Consider the following 19,685-nt stretch of genomic DNA (forward strand, 5'->3'; position numbering starts at 1 on the left):
ATTGGATTGTTTTCTTCAGGAGCATGTTCGAGAGCAAACCAGGGGGTGTAATACCCTTGATCTGATTATCAGCAGTGATTATTTATGCATTAAGAATCTGTAAATAAAGGAACCACTAGATGGCAGGGATTACAGTGTAATCATTTCGCATTTACTCAAAGATGTAACTACCATCAGAAGAAAGGGAAGGGTTTCTGTTTTCGTAGAGGTGACTACAGTGGTCTCAAACAGTTTTTAAGTTCTATACAGCGGGACCAACTGATGATGATGTTACCAACAGCAAATTCTAAATGGAAACCATTCAAGGAAGTTATCTTGGAAGCTACTCGGCTTTTCATACCAAATAACAAGAAAAAAAGAAAAAAAAAAAAAAGGACAATATGGCTGCCGTTACGAGCTCCTGATTTTTGTGTTAAAATATGAGTGTTAAGTGTTTAGTTCGCCAAAAGTGTTCCCGTCATCTGAGATTCCCTAGGTAGGCCAATTTTGCAAACCTTTGGGAATTTAGCAAATTACCAGCGTTTTTATCTGTGTCCTTGGTTTGCCAGACTACAATGGTCACCATATGGCTGGCAGCAGGGCCATAGAGAGGCCACGTTGGTAGTGTGCACTTGACTGGGGAGGGTGCCCCAACAGTGTTTTTATCGGGCTGAAAGAGAGCTACAACAATTTGTGCTTTTAACTGTCTTAAACAGCTGAGAAATATGTTTTTAGTGAACTCCCCCCTCACCATAAACTTTTCATGGTGAGGAACAAACTCTTCTCCAGTGAATTCTATTGTGTTTTTGGCATTACCATCATCTTCAGCAGCCCCAAAAACGCTATAGGGAACTAATTCCACTGCTCTAGGTGCATTCTAACATTTGTTTGTTAACCCCCCCCCACACTTGTGGCCAGGGGGGCCAGCACAAAACCTCGCTGACGGACTGTTCAGGCGCTATTCCACCTACAGACCTGCTACCGGCGACAATCTGCACCTCTTCACGAGCGAGCCCTTTCTCGGGAACCCACAAAACCCCGTTAAACCGAATCGGCTCAATAAACCGGATTTTACCCGATATGGAGGGAAAACCTGATAATAACCAGGACACCATGCAGCAAAACCCAAACGATGATCCCATTATCATCGAACACAAGGATGAAGCGGTGGACCCCCTGCTCTGGGGCCCCCAGACAAGCAAGAGAAAGAATAGGAAGAATAGTGCCAAATTCGCAGCGGGAGACACGCTCACACACTGAGCCCAAGGAGCCAAAAGAAATACACGCCAACCAGCGAGGAGAAACAACCGGAACTGCCTCTGGATCCCACCCTGCCAGAGGGCACCATACATGAGAAATCAATGTTCCTCAAGGCTGCTCTGGAAACACTGTTCAAGGAGCAAACTAACAGGGTGACCACAGGGCTTAGAGCCCAAATCGTCAACTTATGGAATAAGCTGGATACACTCCTGATAGAAACTTTCCTAGAGAGTGAAAGAGCAACAGCAAAGCTCCAGGCTTATACTGATTGTGGGGCGAACAAAATGCCACAGCGCATTTTGTTCGCCCCACATACGACCAAGCGCTGAGGACCACAACAACAATAGAGCAACAGCCGATTCCTGTTGCCCCCAGGAGAAAGAAGGGGCACCTACTATAACGCCCACATCTGGTCATCTTAAGGCCAGCCACACCAGAGACTCACCATACAAGCGAAGAGGTGAAAAACTCGGTAATTACTAACCTTGGTGAAGATTTTGAAACCACCAGAATAAAATCTATGAGGAAGATTCGCAACGTCGGCGTCATTATTGAAACTGAGACACAGGAAGAGGCGAATAAAATCATTGAAAACCAGAAAGTGCCCTCCCTGGGCACTTTCTGGTTTTCCATGCAGATCTCTGCATGGAGAGATCTGCAGATATTCCCAAGAGAAAGGGACCGAGCATTGTAGTTTATGACACTGGAAGTGACCTCTCCCCAACCCAACTACAGGACGAAACCTATAGAAGAAACCTGCAGCACGACATTTCAGATAATGACCCATCGGTGCTAATCACACCTAAAGAGACGTCATTGCTGACCATGAAAGATGTTAATGGATTGCAACATCGGCTGCAAACGTGCATTGACTATGTTAATTTTCAAAATAGTCGATGCAGACCCCCCCCCCCCCAAATAAACCCTTCATATTCAGGCCACGAACCTTGTACAAATAAATACAGAATAACTGCTTAAATTTTTAATTGTGCAGGGTACAAATGGTCTCGAAACTTTCGATTTGACAGACAATATGACAACAACCTTTGTAGTAGGTTTGCTTTGGCAGTGTTTAACGTACAAATATTCCATTTCCAATCACTGCACAAATGGATAGTTTTTCAATTAATAAATCTCTTGGTGTGGACAGGTTTCTAAGAAAAACGCTGAGGAAAAATAATCCACGGATTCGGACCTTTCCCACAAGAGTACTTCATTGAACTCAATAAACTGCTTGTTTTTTGGTGTTGTGTTTTCCAGTTTAAGCACATGCCAGAAAGCTAAGCTTACGCTAAGCTATTGAATTAAATTGGCCACTGTAGACTTATTCTACCTCTAGCTCAATTTTAATTGTAGACGCCTATGAAAGTTTCAAATTATACCAAATAACAGTCGTCATAGGCATTTTCATCCCATTTAAGCTTGAGAGAACGCACTTTATTTTCAAGTTTTCTTTTATTTTAGTGAATTTAACGTGTGGATCATTTTCATAGACTTTAAAACAACTATTCCAATATTTTCGTTTTTTTTTCTAAAGAGCATGCTCACAGATTTAACCACGGCGTCGTATGTCGAAGTAACTTGGGGCTTGTCACCAAAAATCCTTTTATATCTGAGTCAAACTTTATTGGCTCCTTTAATTTGAAATAACTTCAACGGCTTTTGTGGTATCTAGTTCATTCAACAACGGACAAAAAGAAATTAAAAAAAAACGCATCGTATTGCTGTGAATGCTCGCTTCCCCGTGTGTCGCCTGCAATGTAATGTAAACGCATAACCCTAAACAAGCGTTATGCGTTTACATTACATTAATGAGTAGTCTGAAGTGAAAGTAATTGAAGATCACAAACTAAATAACTAAAATTGGATACGTGTGCTTAAATGTAATTACTGTACTTTAACTTGGCCTAGTCTCCAGGCACATTCGAGGCGACCTGAGTGGGAAGTTTAAGCCTTTGCATGGCTTGAGCAAACTCAGTGGTGATGGGACTCTTGCCGAGACTATGCACACGAGGGGGGCATAAATTCAAATTGAGGATGAATGGTTGCAGAATAGATGTCTTCAGCTAGCGGATGGTTGATTGCTGGCACAAGTTTCCATCTGTTGTTGTGGAAGTGCATAATTTGAATAAATTCAAGTCAGGACTAGACAAACTATTGGAAGGGGTGGTAGGTAAAATGGATTTTTTTTTTTTTTTTTGGCTTATGCTTTATAAGTTTGCTTTCTTGCATTACTACTAATACTAAGTTAAATAGCAAATGGGAGTTCACCACTTAAATAACAAATGGGAGTTGGTCATGCCTCAACACAATCATAACAAACGGGCACTCCAGCCTTCCATCCATTAATCCGTAAAATAGAGGGTTTACTGTACCTTCAGGCAGTGGAGGGGGCATGAATTGTGCTAAGCCATGGACCCGTTCGGTAACCATAACTCAGAGAGCCATGGATTCCTTTATGTTCATTTAGCACAGATTAATGAACTGTGTAATTATGTTCATTTAGCACCAATATGCAGCTTGATGACCAAAGAGAAGCTTGGTGCAAGACAAAGGTGCCCATGTGAGAAAGGTTTGTTTGTTTGTTTGTTATTTGGTTTTTAGGAGCATTAGCAACTAAGGCCATATTGCTCCGGGATATGCGGTGGTCATTCCCTGACCTTTCCACATCCTCCGTATTTGGTGGTGACGGGCTCGAACCCCGGTCTAATCAAGAAGCGTGTGCTACGCACTGCTGCTCCTTCCCACCTGGCTACGGAGGCGCCATGTGAGAAAGGACTACACCGAACTGTTCCAATAATTGAATATGCAAATTAATTTGGCATACAAGTTTCAGTTGCTGGTATTTGAGACTTCTCGAACTGATAAGGAGGCAAATCTAATATGCATTGTCGGAACTGTAGATAACTCTAAAATATTGCAGTGAACTAAGTCTTATAATGTTATACATCACATTATTGCTATGTTTTATGTTTCCGAATTCGTATAGCTAAATAAATAAGTTCATTTTACATGACTTTGCAACTAATCAGGCATGAAACGTGTAACTTCTGCACTAACTTACGTTATATCAGCTTCGTTAGGAAGTTTAACAAATACAGAACTTGACTGACAGCAATTGTCAGTCTGGATTAGTAAAACCAATGAGAAGCACAAATTATTATTATTATTATTATTAGCCATATAGTGCAAGGAAGCCAGAGGCTTATGCTGCACCAGCCAAAAAAAAAAAATTCCCGAGTTACCCTGAGAGAGAGAGAGAGAGAGAGAGAGTCAGAAGTAGAAAGGAATCACCAACAAGAAAGAGAAGAATGATGATATCCAGCTCAGGACCCTGGGTGTGCCAAGCCCATACTCACTAGATGTGAGCCCCCATCATAGCTTTTTGCCGATAATATGACAACTGTAATCGTTGGGCAGGATATTTTGTAAGGTGGGTGCATGTGGGAATAAATTTTTTGTTCACCAAAGTTTTGAATACGTGCAATATCTTATAATTCAGTAAATTAATGAAAATATTAAAAATTGAGCATTACTTCGAAACCAAGGTGGTGCACTTTCACTACGCTGCCGGAGCCCATGACTGTAATGTGTTACATAAACACGTCTTGCCAAACTTTTAACGTAGCGTGATTTACCGGTAGCTGATGGCTTCTAATGACGGGCGTTTATCCATTACAAGCTTCATCCACAAAGTAACTGCTCGCTTTTGCAAATTTCCCAAAGTGACATAATGAGAACAGTCACAACATAACTATTATACTATATATGATGGGATTATAAAATTAAATAAAATATTAAACAACATGGATAAGGCACGCGCAAGAAATTTCCGATGTTGCCCATTTACCTCTAATTTGATTTTGCAAATTCATTCGATTTACATTGTGGCGATGTAAACTCATCACAAGGAGATAAATTTTGCAAATGAACTGATTTACATGATTGAAAATATTATCTTAACGTGCACTGAAGCTGCTATGCACGTTTCTCAATCGAATCTGCGTGCTGCAGAAAAAGAAAAATGAAATGCAACAGTCCACTGTTCTTGGTGCTTAATCAGCGGCAGCTGGTATACTGACTTCGTTAAAACTGTCACAGTGAAGAGTTGTAACCTCCCGTTATCACTGGGGCCTAACACTATAACTTGTAGTAATTTCTAAATGCTATTAGAAGATGGGTAGAAGTCAAAGAGGCAAATATAACTACTTATCGGTTACTAGAGAATGGGTAGCAGCTTGTGATGATTTGCAAAGTAAAATAATTACAAATTAAAGAGGCAAAATATAACTACTTGAAGTAAAGATAATCGGTAACTGGAGAAGGGGTGGGGAGAGTACTTTCAAACGAGACTTCAGGAATTGCACAAAACTGTAACCTTCTAAAACTAATAAATATTACCCGTGCAGACATTTTGTTACAGCTAATAATATTCAGTTTCTTTCCCACACTTTCATTAATATCGCTGAGTTCGCACAAAGTTATTACCTACAACATACAAATACTGTATTACTCAATACCGCTGCAGATATTTTGTACAAGTTACAGCTAACAATATTATTTGTTTCTTTTCCACACTAATCACTCTAATAAAAGTCACACTTTCATTAGTATCATTGAATTCGCACATTGCTTAATTTCTTTTCAACCTTTTCATTTCTAAAATCAGAATTGAATCCAATAATTGCTATTGTTCAGCTACCGGGACATATACTGTATTTGTTTATTTTGTAATTACAAGTGTCTTATGTGCGTGGGTTAACAAATCCGGTGTGTACATTATATCTCCAATTTTGAGGTTAACGGCCGTGATGAAACTTTCATTTGAATAAGAAATTTGGTGCGAATTTCTTAAAAGTACAAACACTAAAAATCACTTACCGGCTGAATTCGCAATCTAACAAAAGTTTTATATCTGAATTTCCTACTCCTGAATCCACTGCACAAACAGCTAAACTGGCTAACTGAAAAAAATGTACTACTAAAATGTACACGACTTGAATCCTCTGTACAACTAACACACACAGCCAGTTTCCTTTCGCGCCATCTGTCGGCTCATACATGAGTTATATTGGCCAAAATTACTTCCTCAACGCGCTAAAAATACTTCAGCACTCTTGATTAAGCTATTTACCCAACCTATCTCTATAATAAAGTTGATGGGTAGTGTGTGCACGATGTGTAGCCCACCTCTCTTCAATATCCCACATACGGGGAAAAAACCCCGTATGTTAGATTTTGAAGAGAAAATGTGTACAGGTGCGTGTAGCGGATGTTCTATGGTCGGTTTGGGTTTGTGAGGGGGAAACCGGAGGACCCGGAGAAAACCTCACGACCACGGCCTGAGACCGACTAACTCAGATGCTGAGCAGAGAAACCCGTAATAACTCCGAATTACTGACAGCGGGATTCGAACCGCCATTCTACTCAACACAGCCTAGCAGTCTTGCTAACACGGCTACCGCGCCCCGATGAATTCGTCTTCATAAATGTTACTTATTTTTTCAAGAAGGCTAGGAAATGTCTCTTAACATAACGCTTCATGTTATAATGCTAGTAATAATTTTACCCAGAGTTGGAAATTTAAAACTCGTTAAAAAGAATGCGTAAAATGCACGTCGTAATGCTTTTACTACTTTGTAGTGGTAGCAACTCCAAGCATAACAAAGCTGATCACCAGCTTGTGGTTGCTACCGCCACAGAGTAAAACATTGTTAGTTTTTAACAGATGACGATTTTGTTTTCAAATTTTTAATTTTTTTTAATTCTGCTGAAAAGGATGAAATACTGGTAGAGTATAAAAATATAGTGAAAAAGATGAATTATCGGCATACTCCAGTATGCTAATATTTAAATTTTCTTAAGAAAGAATTAGACGGAATCGTCAGATGAGGTGAAGTTTTTTTTTTTTTTTTCTTTGCCGATGATATATAAGTTTGCTTCCCTGCATTATTTGCCACTGCTAATACTAACTTCCAGATTAATGATGGCCTACTCAACTTAAACCTGCATATTGAACATTTGGATTGTTTCTTTCCTTTCGTTTTGTCATTGTAGACATTGTAATCAACACCAGGAACTATAGAAAATACATCACCAAGGAGCCTTGGGTGTCAGATGATACATGTCACCTGGTCTCCGAAACGATCCAACAGATCACCGCAGGATGCAGAATGATCACTCACAGGCACGACCAGGTCGCCAGGATAATATTGTTGATTATAATTATTATTATTGTTTTATATATTTATTATTATTTTGGCCAGTGGCTTCCTTGCATTACTAATACTAATATGTAGTAAATTTCTTTTTAGCCAGTTGTCAATTGCAAACTTATGTATTTTTTGTTTATTTTTCTTTTTATTTTTTCAGATTTTATTTATATTTAATTTTTATTATTTATTTATGTATTTTATTCAGTTATTTTTTTTATTTTATTTTACTATTATTATTCTTTTTTCCTGGCCAGTGTAACAAAAGCAGGTGGTTTCATTGCATCATAATACGGTTAAGACTGGTAAGGAATATGTCATTAGTCAGTCATTAATATGTCTAGTAAGGAATATGTCATTAGTCTGCTTGCTTAGATGGCACAGGAATATGTAGATACATTTTTTTATTAAATTTTATAATAAAAAAAATAAAATAATTTAAAGTAAATTTTTTGTGCAGCTATAAATGTTACGAGATTTTTGTTTATTCATTTACGGCTAAGATTTGATTATGCTTTTACTATCACTTTTAGTACTTACACAGTGCACAGTAGCTTTTAAAAGTTTTTCTATACACTCCGCAGGAATTCAATCCTCATCGCAATTAAGTAGTTGATTAACTCTTTTTTTGTTCATTTTCTTTTGTAAACTTTTAAAAGGATATTTTAACATAATTTCCAACATTGCCAGTACAGTAATCGTCTTTTTTTTTATGTATAACCAAATAAAATTCATGTGGAAGTTTTAAAACATTTTTCTAATGCTAACTTTGCGTTTATGTAGTTTTATCAAAATATAAATGTTCCTAAGGTGATTTTATGTAAATTTGACATAATATATGTATACTATAACCTACCTTTGTTCCATGTAAAAGATTAAAAAATTGTTTTTTAGACAGAATATTCCCTGGGATCTGACGATCTCACCAGCATGCGTAGTAATTTTTTTTTTTTTTTTCCCACCAGCACAATTAAGGGATACCAGTGGAGAGGTCGAAAGTGACAGAAAAATTAGACACGGTCAAATTATATCATTGCAATTCTTTTCCTTAGTGTTTCAGTCACATCACTTCCTCGTGTCAACAACCAGAGTATTTACATGAAATAGGACTGTTAACATTTTGTTCGCCATTATTAGAGTAATGTAACTTAGCATTCAGTGTAGTCGATATTCCCGGTTTTCAACTATTGTAACTAAGGAGTTCTATACATCACTTTTTTTTCTTTTTTTTTTTTTTTTTGACGAGCGCCTTAGCAACGGTCCTGGCAACCTCGTGTGCAAGAATAGGATGATATCTGACGTCATTTGGAACACGAGGATGGGTGTGGTCCAAATTAGAGCTACATTCAAGGTGCTATCTCAGCAGTTGCATCCACACCCACCGGAAGGTAGCATCATAAGAGAATCCAGCGCATGGGGAACAAAGTTGTAACGTTTACAGAGGAGCAACTGGAAGATTACCAGGTAAAGTGGATAATGAATGAACCTCTACCGTATGAAATTCAAATTACACATATAGCTGCAAAACTTAGGTAGGTTCAATTCCATTTTGTTTCGAATTGTTGTTTGTCATGTGCAATTCTGAGAAGGAATAATGCCTGCAAGTTGTCAATAATCATGAACTGCTGTTATATACATGTACGGGGCATACTGGAGGTGGCTTTAGCCCCCCCCCCCCCAAAAAAAAACATAATAAAAAAAAGTTATTTAATTTTCTGGTCAAAACTCTGATCCCCAGCCCTTCCTCCTCCAAAAAAAAAAAAAAAAAAAGTTTCAAATATACTATTTCAAAGGACTTTATATTGGATTTCCACCTTTTACAGAAATGTTTTAAAGTTAGGTACTCGTTCTAATAGAAACAAAAAATGTCTTCAGAGGATGCTAAAACTATTAACATTTCCGCGACAAAAATAAAAGCAAAATTTTGAGTAACCCATTCGACTTTTTGTTTAAAAAAAAAAAAAAAATAGAGAAATGAATGCTCATCAGGTAGAGATCGGATAATATGCACTAAAAACAGTAAAAAATATGGAATAAAATAGACTAAAATATGCACAGCCCTTTTATATGCAATATCAATTTTGTATTTTACCTTTAGTATAATATATTTATTACAATTTATATTCAGGATTTTAACTAAACGAACTGCTAAACGAAAACTTATAGGATAAGTATCATTTTACATGGAAGTATCAGTGTTATTTACTGCTAACCATTGTTATCAGTAAATGACAATATATTTTTCAACGTGTCCCATTATACTCGTAAATCTGTGGCGTTGATTGTCCAAAATCGCCTGAACTGAGAACGATCTTTCCAACATTGACAGAAGTGATTGGGCTAAACTTAAAAATGTGACTTTTGAAAGCCTCTATTTCCATTAATTAAACCATCTTTCCTTAAAATATGAGATTTTGTTTTTTAAACATTATCAAATTTATATCTTATTTTCCCTGCTGTTTCCAGGACTGGTTGAAATTTCTAACTGAACTTTCTCTATCTCTTCAATTGCACTGGTCAAACAAAGTTCCCACGCATCAAGCAAAATGAGTCTCAATGAACAGCAAATGTTTCTAACCAAATAATCAGAAAGAATTGCCTTAGCATCATCAGTAGTTGCAGCATCTGCAGTATTTAAAGCATCGACAACGTTCTCGATCCTTGTCAATATTGGCTCTGGTGGAAGAGAAAGGACTTCTACGAAAATCTTTTTTTACAGAAGAAATAATATTACTGACTTCGCCAAAATTACCTTGAATTTTTTCTGCAAGCCATGGGCTAAGCAAATAATGATTAGGTTTGGATAGAAAACTTGTAATGCAGAAGACTGCTTTTATCATACACGGAGCAGTGTCTATAACAAAAATGCAGCCTTTTTCCAATTTAAACCCATGGCGAAAAAGGCTGCATCAATCCAAAATCTTGTAATTGTGGAGTGATTCACGTTTTCGAGAACCTTACAAGCAAATAAGTGCGAAAGAGAAGGCACTTCAACTTTCCAATATAGAAATGTGCAATGTAATGGCCAAGGATATACTGTTTCTAATACTAATACTATCATAAATAACATTAAAATTATTCTTTCTTCAGGTAGATTAGTCTATAATATTTTGATTTTTAGAATTTTTTTTTTTTTTCAAAAATCGTTTGAAAACTGTATTGGTTAACTTGAAAGGGATATTACTGCTTACCAAGGCGAGACATCCATTGAAAAGTCATTTTTTTCTTCTCGAGTCATGGCTTGGTTAAAAGCAACTGATCTGGACATTTTTCCTTGCTTTTTAATTTTTTTGGCCGCAATGTGCGATGCTGTTTTCACATGTTGGTTGATCTGGATTTTTTTTTTCTGCAAGGAACGCTCTCTTTTCGCAAACGACACAAAAGACCATACTGATATCCGATGAATTGAACTCTTTTCCGTAATTGGCGATCTACGATTCCTTGAGTTTAGCTGGAGATTTTACTTTTAACGAAAGCTCGAACTTCCTGTGTTTTTTTTTTTTTTATAATAAAAATAAAACTGTTATATTACATCCAAAGAATATACAGTCGAAGCTCTATTAACGATCCTCCAGGGAAATGAGAAAAACGGGCGTTATATCGATTGTTCATAAATTTCCAACAAAACAAGTAAAAGCTTGAATATTTAATGTAATTCTACTAATACAATGTGGTATAATCTTATAATATGTATTACAGCATTAAATTAATAGAGGAAGAAGCATGCAGAACTTCACACATAGCATCATTCAAAGCGGTAAATCCAGCAGGTTTGGAGCAGTTGGCGATCAATATTTCATCAGTTTCATTCCATGCATAAACATATAAATACATTGCCTGCAGAATTTCGATTTCGAATTGTATTTTGCTTTCAAGACATAGCACAATTTTATTTAATAGCATTCTCGGTAGTTTTTCTTAAAAAAACTGGATTATACCTTGATCAAGTGGCTGAAGAACGGTCGTCACATTTGGTGATAAGTACCACTCGGAGCGCGAGTGCAGTAGCACACGCTCTTTGCGTAGACCGGGATTCAAGCCCCTGACTGCTGAATACGGTCGATCTGCCAACCCGCACTGGGCCAGCGTGGCAGATTATGGTCCATTTCCCTCAGCATGAATTGTTGAGGAGGCTTCCACCCTGCAGTGGGTTGATAATGGCTGCACTTTTTTTACCACTCGACAGTAATTGAAAGTAAGTCGTTTACTTGCCAATGAGGAGTGCAGTTATCCACAGACAGAAAAAATTTTCTATTCTTCTCATTCATCCTGAGATCTAAAATACAATGGGATTTTGTTCCACTGTATTTTATATAGAATGTAATTCATTTTCCGTAGGGTTTGGTTCCCTTCGATTTCGCTTGCCTTGCTACCTAGAGATTTGACTATAAGACAATCTTTTTTTTTTTTGTCTTCTTTTTTGACGAGATTTCTCTTAAAAGTTTTGCTACTTGTTATTATCTTTATTTATCAGAATAAATCATACAATTATAACGCTTTCAAATAATTCTTGCCTTTTATAAATGGAACCAATATTGCTAATCTCCGCTTCGCTTTGACAATAACTATTAATGAGTATTAACTGGGTTCGAAATGGCAATTTCTAAGAAACGGAAGAATACGTGCAGAAGGCAGTTGATGGGACACGCAAATTACAATTGAACAGGATGAGGCGGAACGGCGTATCGGGCTCTCCTATTAATTCTGAAAAACATTATTTTGGCAAACTTGTTCGGGCTCAAACTGGAGGAATCCAAAAATTATTTTAATGCTGGTTCTAATCAGGTTTAAGTTTACAAAACATTTCTATGTTTTTCTTTGGCTGGTAAAGGTATAGGAATTTAGTTCACCCTTAAAATAATTCACATGAACTGACAGGGTTTGTAGAAGTCTGGGTTGGAGTCCTGTCGCTGACCGGAGGAATTTCTAAAGACTTATGCAATCGGGTGTAGTTAGGGAGTATGATTTTTTTCCTCTTGAGTTTTTCTAGGTTTTTCAGCTCACATAATATGCAAATTGGTCCATGAACATACACTTTCCATATATTTGATTATTTTATTTCTGGTGAATCCACTGAAAGTCCTGACCAATTTGACATGAACGTCACATTCCGTATGACTTTCATCATCTTCCCATATTAATATCATTATTTCCCAATTAATATCAATTTAATCAAACGCGCGCCGTTGTCCTTTAGAGGGGATTTTGCTATACATGCAACTTATTCCTCCCATGCTGGATTATTGTGACATTATTATCTGCTTATTAATAATATCGGTCTGACAATAAAAAGATCGGAAACTGAAAACATCGGAACTTACCTCCCGGCTGCTTAGGTATTAATGGATGTGGACATTAAAACTGGCAAAAATTGAAACTGCGTAGAGGAAATTGTACCTTTCTCAATGTTTGGTATAAAATCCATAACTAATAAAATCCAATATCGGCCTGATAACGTTGAGGATCTTAACATTTCTTCGATTTCTGTGTTATTGGGATCAAGTAACATTTACTCGCAGAAATTATCCCTCTTTGTGTTCTCAAAGAAGTCCGCATGGTTTTTATTGTATTTACAGTCTCATTATGCGCTGGTCCCACAGGAACTAGTAGTTGTTGGTGACTCTATTGTCAGGGAAACTGGGAACATGCTTTGTAAAAAGGATAGGTGGAATAGGACCAGGGTATGTCTGCCAGGGGCAAAGGTTGATGACGTTGTAGAGCGGATATCATCTTTTAAGGGCACAAAAGGTGATATAGTTGTACACGTTGGCACTAATGATATTAAGAGTAGGAGACCGGCGGAATTACTTAGCAAGTACAGGTCACTGTTGAAAAAAAGCCGTGAATTAGGGTTGAACTTGAAAGTGTCTGCAATTCTGCCCAGACACGATAGGAGGGAGTATATGATGAGAGCCTTGTCGATCAATTCGGCCCTGGAGGGATTGTGCAAGGCTCAAGGGGTAGAATTTTTTTCAGCCTGGACTGTACTTGTTAACAGGAGAGATTGCTTCTACAGGGATGGGATACACTTAAATAGAAAGGGTGCAAGAATTTTTGCTGATGCTGTCGAGGCAGTGTTACGTGGGTCGGAAAACTGCTAGTTGGGGGGGATACAAGGACTAATAGATTAACAGTAGCCACTGGCAGAAGTGGAAGTGATTCTTGCACTGCTTCTATTCAAATGAGCAGAAGTCTGAAAAACAAGATGCAGGATATTTCAGACACTGCTGGTAGTCATTGCGTTACAAATAAACACATGGGTTGTGTTAGGGTAGCTAAGAATAGAAACAGGTGCATTTATACCTGCGTGTACACCAATGCTAGGAGTTTGGTAAATAAATTTGATGAATTTGAGGTATTGCTCAAAATATCAAAGGCAGATATTGTTGGGATATCAGAGACGTGGTGTCACACAGATATAAGTAATGCGGAACTGGAATTTGGGGAATACAATGTGTATAGAAAGGATAGACAGGACAGGAGGGGAGGAGGGGTTATGCTATTAATTAAGAAACACATAAAGTCCAAGGAAGTGAAGCCAGTCGACATCGATGGACAGGGCAGTGTCGAGTCAGTTTGGTGTGACATAAGCATAGGGAAATCAAAATTGAGAGTAGGAGTGTGCTATAGGCCTAATGACTCTGATGAGTATAATAATATATTGTACAGGGAAATGGAGTGGGCCAGTAAATCAGAGAGTCTTATAATGGGGGACTTTAATTTCCCAGATATTGACTGGAATTTGTGGGTTGGTCACTCGCATACTAGCAAGGCTTTTGTGGATTTATTGGATGATTGTTTTCTACATCAGCATGTTCGTGAGGCAACAAGAGGGAGCAATACTCTTGATCTGATTATCAGTAGTGACTCTTCATGCATTAAGAACCTGCAGATAAATGAACCACTAGGTGGCAGTGATCACAGTGTGTTGAAGTGGGATTTACTCAAGGAGGTAACTACCATCAGAGGTAAAGGGAAGGGTTTTTGTTTTCGTAAAGGCGACTATGATGGTCTGAGACAGTATTTAAATTCTATACAGTGGGACCAACTGATGATGTTACCAACAGCAAACTCAAAATGGGAAACATTCAAGGAACTAATCTTGGAGGCTACCAGGCTTTACATACCAACTAAGAAATATTGTTCAAGGTTTAGGCCTAAATGGTTGTCAGATGAACTAATGAGACATGTGGCAGAGAAGAAAAATGCATGGGATACATACAAATTAATGGGTGACATGGAAGCCTATGATAGATATAAGTTGGTCTGTAACCAAGTCACAAAGGAGATTAGGCAGGCAAAGGCAGACTACGAAAAATCCTTGGCAAAGGATGCAAAGAAAAACAGAAAAGAGTTCTTTACATACTAGAACTCGAGAAGGAAAGGGATGAATCAGATTGGTCCACTGGATATTGATGGTTCAACAGTTGAGGATCCTGCTCAGGTGGCTAACAATCTAAACGAGTATTTTGCATCTACATTCACGCATGAGCAGTTATTCAGGAAGGAGAATGATGTAGGTAAAGTAAACATTGGCAGTGAGCTGGATGATTTTGTAATAACTGAGAGGAAAGTGGAGGAGAGATTGTTGAGGATAAACATAAAAAAGGCACCTCTGGTGGATGGGATCTATCCGGTTATATTAAAGGAGGCAGCAAAGGAAGTATGCAAACCCCTAGCCATAATTATGAGAGCTTCTTTGGACTCAGGGGAGGTACCCATAGACTGGAGATTGCAAATGTAACCCCAATTCACAAAGGAGGATCAAAGGCTGACACAAGTAATTATAGACCTGTTAGTTTAACTTCTGTTCCAGGTAAATTAATGGAGGCACTGGTTAAAGAAGCACTGCAGGATCATCTAGCCAAGAATTCAGTTATAGCTCAGACACAGCATGGTTTTGTTAAGGGCAGGTCTTGCCTGACCAATTTGATTGGATACTATGATGTAGTCACAAAAGAACTGGATGCAGGGAATAACTTTGATATTATATATTTGGATCTTAGAAAGGCTTTTGATACTGTTGCACATGGAAGACTGCTGCACAAATTGGAGCAGTGTGGCATTGGAGGCAAATTGCTGCTGTGGATAAGGGGATGGTTGAGTGGCAGAAGACAGAGAGTGGTAATCAATGGACACTGCTCAACGTGGACTAATGTTATTAGTGGAGTTCCTCAAGGTTCAGTGTTGGGTCCATTGTTGTTTTCGGTGTTTATGAATGATATTGATGATGGGATATCAAGTTTAATGTCTAAGTTTGCAGATGATACAAAGGTTGGCAGGGTCGTTAAGGACACTACTGACGCTATGCTGCTGCAGCAGGATCTGGAAAAGTTGAACAGATGGGCTGAGAGGTGGCAAATGAAGTTTAACATTGACAAATGTAAAGTACTACATATGGGAAACAGTAACCCCAGAGCAATGTATCAACTCTGCGGTACTACACTGACAGTGGTGAAGAATGAAAAGGACCTGGGGGTAATTGTGCAGGCAGATATGAAGTTCTCTGAGCAGTGCAGACGAGCTGCAGGAGTAGCTCATGGTGTCTTGTCAATGATATACTGGAATTTTTCTAGCAGGGATAAGGAGGTGATTATTCCCTTGTATAAGGCAATGGTTAGGCCACATCTTGAGTACTGTATACAGGTCTGGAGGCCTCATTTCAAGAAGGATGTAGAGCTGCTGGAACGGGTACAGAGAAGGGCAACAAGATTAGTAAATGGAACAAAGGGTTGCTCTTACGAAGAAAGGCTTAAGTTTTGCAAATTACAGAGTCTGGAGACTAGGCTGTTGTTGTTGATTAAGGGTTTAAAGACACAAGGGCATCAATGGCCAAGATGTGTCTTGGAGACTAGGCACCGGCGAGGTGATCTGATAGAGGTGTATAAGGCTTTGAATGGTTTGAGCATGCTCAATGCCAATGGGATTCTTCATCTTTCTCAGAATAATCACCTCAGAGGGCATAAATTCAAATTGAGGAAGGACGGATGTCGGATAGATGTGCGGAAATTTGCCTTTGGCCAGCGGGTGGTTGGTTGGTGGAACCGACTTCCATCACTTGTTGTTGAAGTTGATAGCTTAAACAAATTTAAAGCTCAACTGGACAGGTATTTCGAACGAACGGAGGGGTGAAATGGGAGAGGGGTTTTTTTTTTTTTTTTTTTGGTTGATGCTGAATAAGCTTGCTTTCTTGCATCATATGCCTCTACTAATGCTAATGCTAAATGCTAATTAATAATTTATTGATTCTCCCACTGTCTTGCCCATAACAGTATGCACCACAAACTGTTATTTGTGTTTATTTTTCGATATATCCGTATTTACGAGATGCATACGAGAATTTTGGAGGGTAGGGTATACTTCTCGTTCATTTTACTGATCAGAAGATAAGCAGGCACTACTAACGTCCATTGACCCTGAGCCTCTTCCAACATGAATGCACTATAAACATCCATCCAGCCCGAGCCGGAGTTGCATCAACCTCCTATTGCATCATCTGACGTCAGAGACTGTGTTTTTAATAATGAATTGCCTTCCCCCAAAGCACTAACTTGTGTGTAAACCCTTTTTATTATTGATTAAACGTATGTGTCTTTAGAGGAGTCGCTGTGTAAACCGTCAGAGCTTTACAGAGGTGCCGTGTGTGTCTTAGAAAAAAAATCACAAATACCAAAGGAGCTTTAATTTTTTCTCTTACAGGCCCAACTAGTCTAATCTGACTTAAATATCTTAAGAAAATGTAAATCTCAACCAGAGCCTCCTCCAACAGAGAACCCCGGAGAATGCACTATAAACATTCATTCCTCCCAACAGCAAATACATCACATGCTTCGGAGTTGTAGTTCTTGAGCCGCTTTTCCTTACCCTCCCAGCTCTTGTGATGAGTTGCCTTCCCCTACTATCCCATGTTTTTTTCTTGAGGATTGTACCCCAAAACTCATAGTGTGTAAGCTTTTTATTATTGACTCAAACTTGTGTGTCTTCAGATAGAGACATGTCCAGACTCATATGGTGTGACTAAACCATCAGAGTGTGTAAGCCTTTTGACTCAAACTTGTGTGTGCCTTAGAAAATGACTAAACGTATGTGTCTTCTCAGAGCTCTGTCCAAACACCTGGTCTGTAACCCTTTATTGACTAAACCGTCAGTGTGAATAAGCCTTTTTATTATTGTGTATGTCTTGACTCAAACTTGTCTTCCGAGGAGTGTGTAAACCCTTTTTTATTATTGACTCAAACTTGTGTGTGTGTAAACCATTTTATTGACTCAGCCTTGTCTTTGGTCAAACTTGTGTGTGCCTTAGGAAATTCCTGTTATTTTAATGACCAGTTTTAAGGTATCTACGTCCAAACACATAGTGTGTAACCCTTTTTTATTAGTGACTAAACTTGTATGTGTCTTTTCAGAGCTCTGTCCAAACTCATAGTGTGTAACCCTTTATTGATTAAACCGTCAGAGTGAGGAGACTCCAAGTACTTAAACATATTCTGTGAACTTGTTTTTCATCTTGAGAAATGTGTAGATGGTGTTTAAAAATAGACTTCAGCTAGATTTTGTAGGCATGTAAACTTGCTTGTATACGAGCTTTAATTTTGCTCTTACAAGGCCCAATTTGTCTAATTTGACTTAAATATTTTAAGAAAGTGTAAATCTCAATCTGACATGTAGTATTTTTAACGTGAACTTCCTTAGATGACATATAAAATGGACACTAGAGAAAGGTGTATAAAATAGACACCATGTAGAACTTGTTGGTGTTATCTTGCTTGTTTTCAACTTTTAAGTTTCTTAAGGTCTACCTGAGGTCTATTTACAAGTTGAAACTTGTAAATAGACTCCAGGTAGACCTTAAGAAACTTTTAATTCTGTGAAATCCGAGGAAAAACACAAACACCAAATGAAAATTTCAGCTTTTAACGAACAAAAAATATATGGAAACATTATTTTCTCCTAGAAACATGCATTCTCTTCTGCAATCTTCCAAGTGGTTGCTCCTAACAGTTATCATTAATATCAATAGTACACAGTTTTCTCCAGTCTCCTTTGTGTCATTATCTGTGGAGAAAAAAAAAAAAAAAAACAATTTTAGCAGATTATTATAGTCCCAAGGTAATAGGTAGTTTCAGTTCTATTGATGCTCTTCAAAAATAAGTTGGGTACTTGTAGCACCTTTCCCCCTTAAATAGTAATAATCGTGATTCGAAAAGAATCAATGCTAAAAGACTATTATTATCCCAAAATACACAAGTGATAGGAACCAAAATATGTATGCGGTTAGAAACCTTTTTTCCAGTCGTAAAACAGCGCGATGTGCACAGTCGTTATCTATGAATTAGAAAATAGCAACGTTATAGAGGCTATTATCCCAAGGTAAGGTGCTATTCAAAAACATACAATTACTTAGCTAACTAACCTAAAATAATTATACATTCCAATGCATGTATGGGGTAGGGAAGTCTAAAAACATTCAAAAGAAGAAACTCTTATCTACATTAATACTAACCAAACGACATCTAAATAAAACAATCGTAGGCTGAAATACATTCCTTTGTATTTATAACAGATTCATGCGTGGGCTAGAAGGGTTGCCTTAAACGATAATATTTTCAGGGCCTATTTATTGGTGTATATATATATATATATATACTGTATAACCGCAGTCACTGGCCATGGCACTCACTCTGAAGCATATGGTGTTGAATGTAAGAACTCGTCCGTAATCCAAATTCGTGTCAAGGACCCATGAGGAGGCTTCCATCCTGCAGTGGGTTGATAATGGCTGCACTTTACTTTTTTTTTACATGCGTCGCACAAGTTATGCTTAAAGTTACACTTAAAAAATAAATAAATATGTGAAGTTACTACTTACATGTCCGCCAATTCGTGCCATAACCAAAAATTCAAGCTAAAACATATGGTGTCCTTTTTATACAAAACATTTTTGAAGGTATAGACCGACCAAGCAGAGGTTACACGATCCCATCATCGAACGAGAGCAGCAACCGTCGAAAACCCCACCCCAGAACTTGTGATTTCCTAATATTTTTTCATTTACTCACAGAGGATTGCGTCATCCATTCGGCTTCATAGAATGACCCTCTAAAACCAGGTAAAACACGTTAAAAAATAACATTATTGAGTGGAAAGTCTCCTGCATGGAAACATCGGTATGTATCTGAGAAACTCGCCTAAAAACCTTTATTTCGAAGTTTGAGACGTTGTCATGCCAAACAC

At 38.0% G+C, this 19,685-nt stretch overlaps 2 protein-coding genes across 2 annotated transcripts in view; one reads left to right on the forward strand and one right to left on the reverse strand.

Moving 5' to 3' along the window:
• LOC150087033 (uncharacterized) overlaps nt 1-6,205 on the reverse strand; it is a 52,676-nt gene extending 46,471 nt beyond the window's left edge. The window contains exon 1 of the mRNA XM_090371766.1: nt 6,121-6,205. The gene's annotated coding sequence lies outside the window, so the exon portion shown is untranslated. The remainder of the gene's footprint in view (nt 1-6,120) is intronic.
• A 2,617-nt stretch (nt 6,206-8,822) lies between these two features.
• Nucleotides 8,823-19,685, forward strand: part of Cib2 (Calcium and integrin binding family member 2) — a 78,712-nt gene continuing 67,849 nt past the window's right edge. The window contains exon 1 of the mRNA XM_090372351.1: nt 8,823-8,915. Within this exon, the coding sequence (XP_090228477.1) occupies nt 8,865-8,915 (51 nt within the window). The 5' untranslated portion in view covers nt 8,823-8,864. The remainder of the gene's footprint in view (nt 8,916-19,685) is intronic.

The sequence above is a fragment of the Mastigoproctus giganteus genome, chromosome 4 (genome assembly GCF_048544385.1).
Source record: "Mastigoproctus giganteus isolate SK-2022 chromosome 4, ASM4854438v1, whole genome shotgun sequence".
NCBI classification, from domain to species: Eukaryota; Metazoa; Arthropoda; class Arachnida; order Uropygi; family Thelyphonidae; genus Mastigoproctus; species Mastigoproctus giganteus.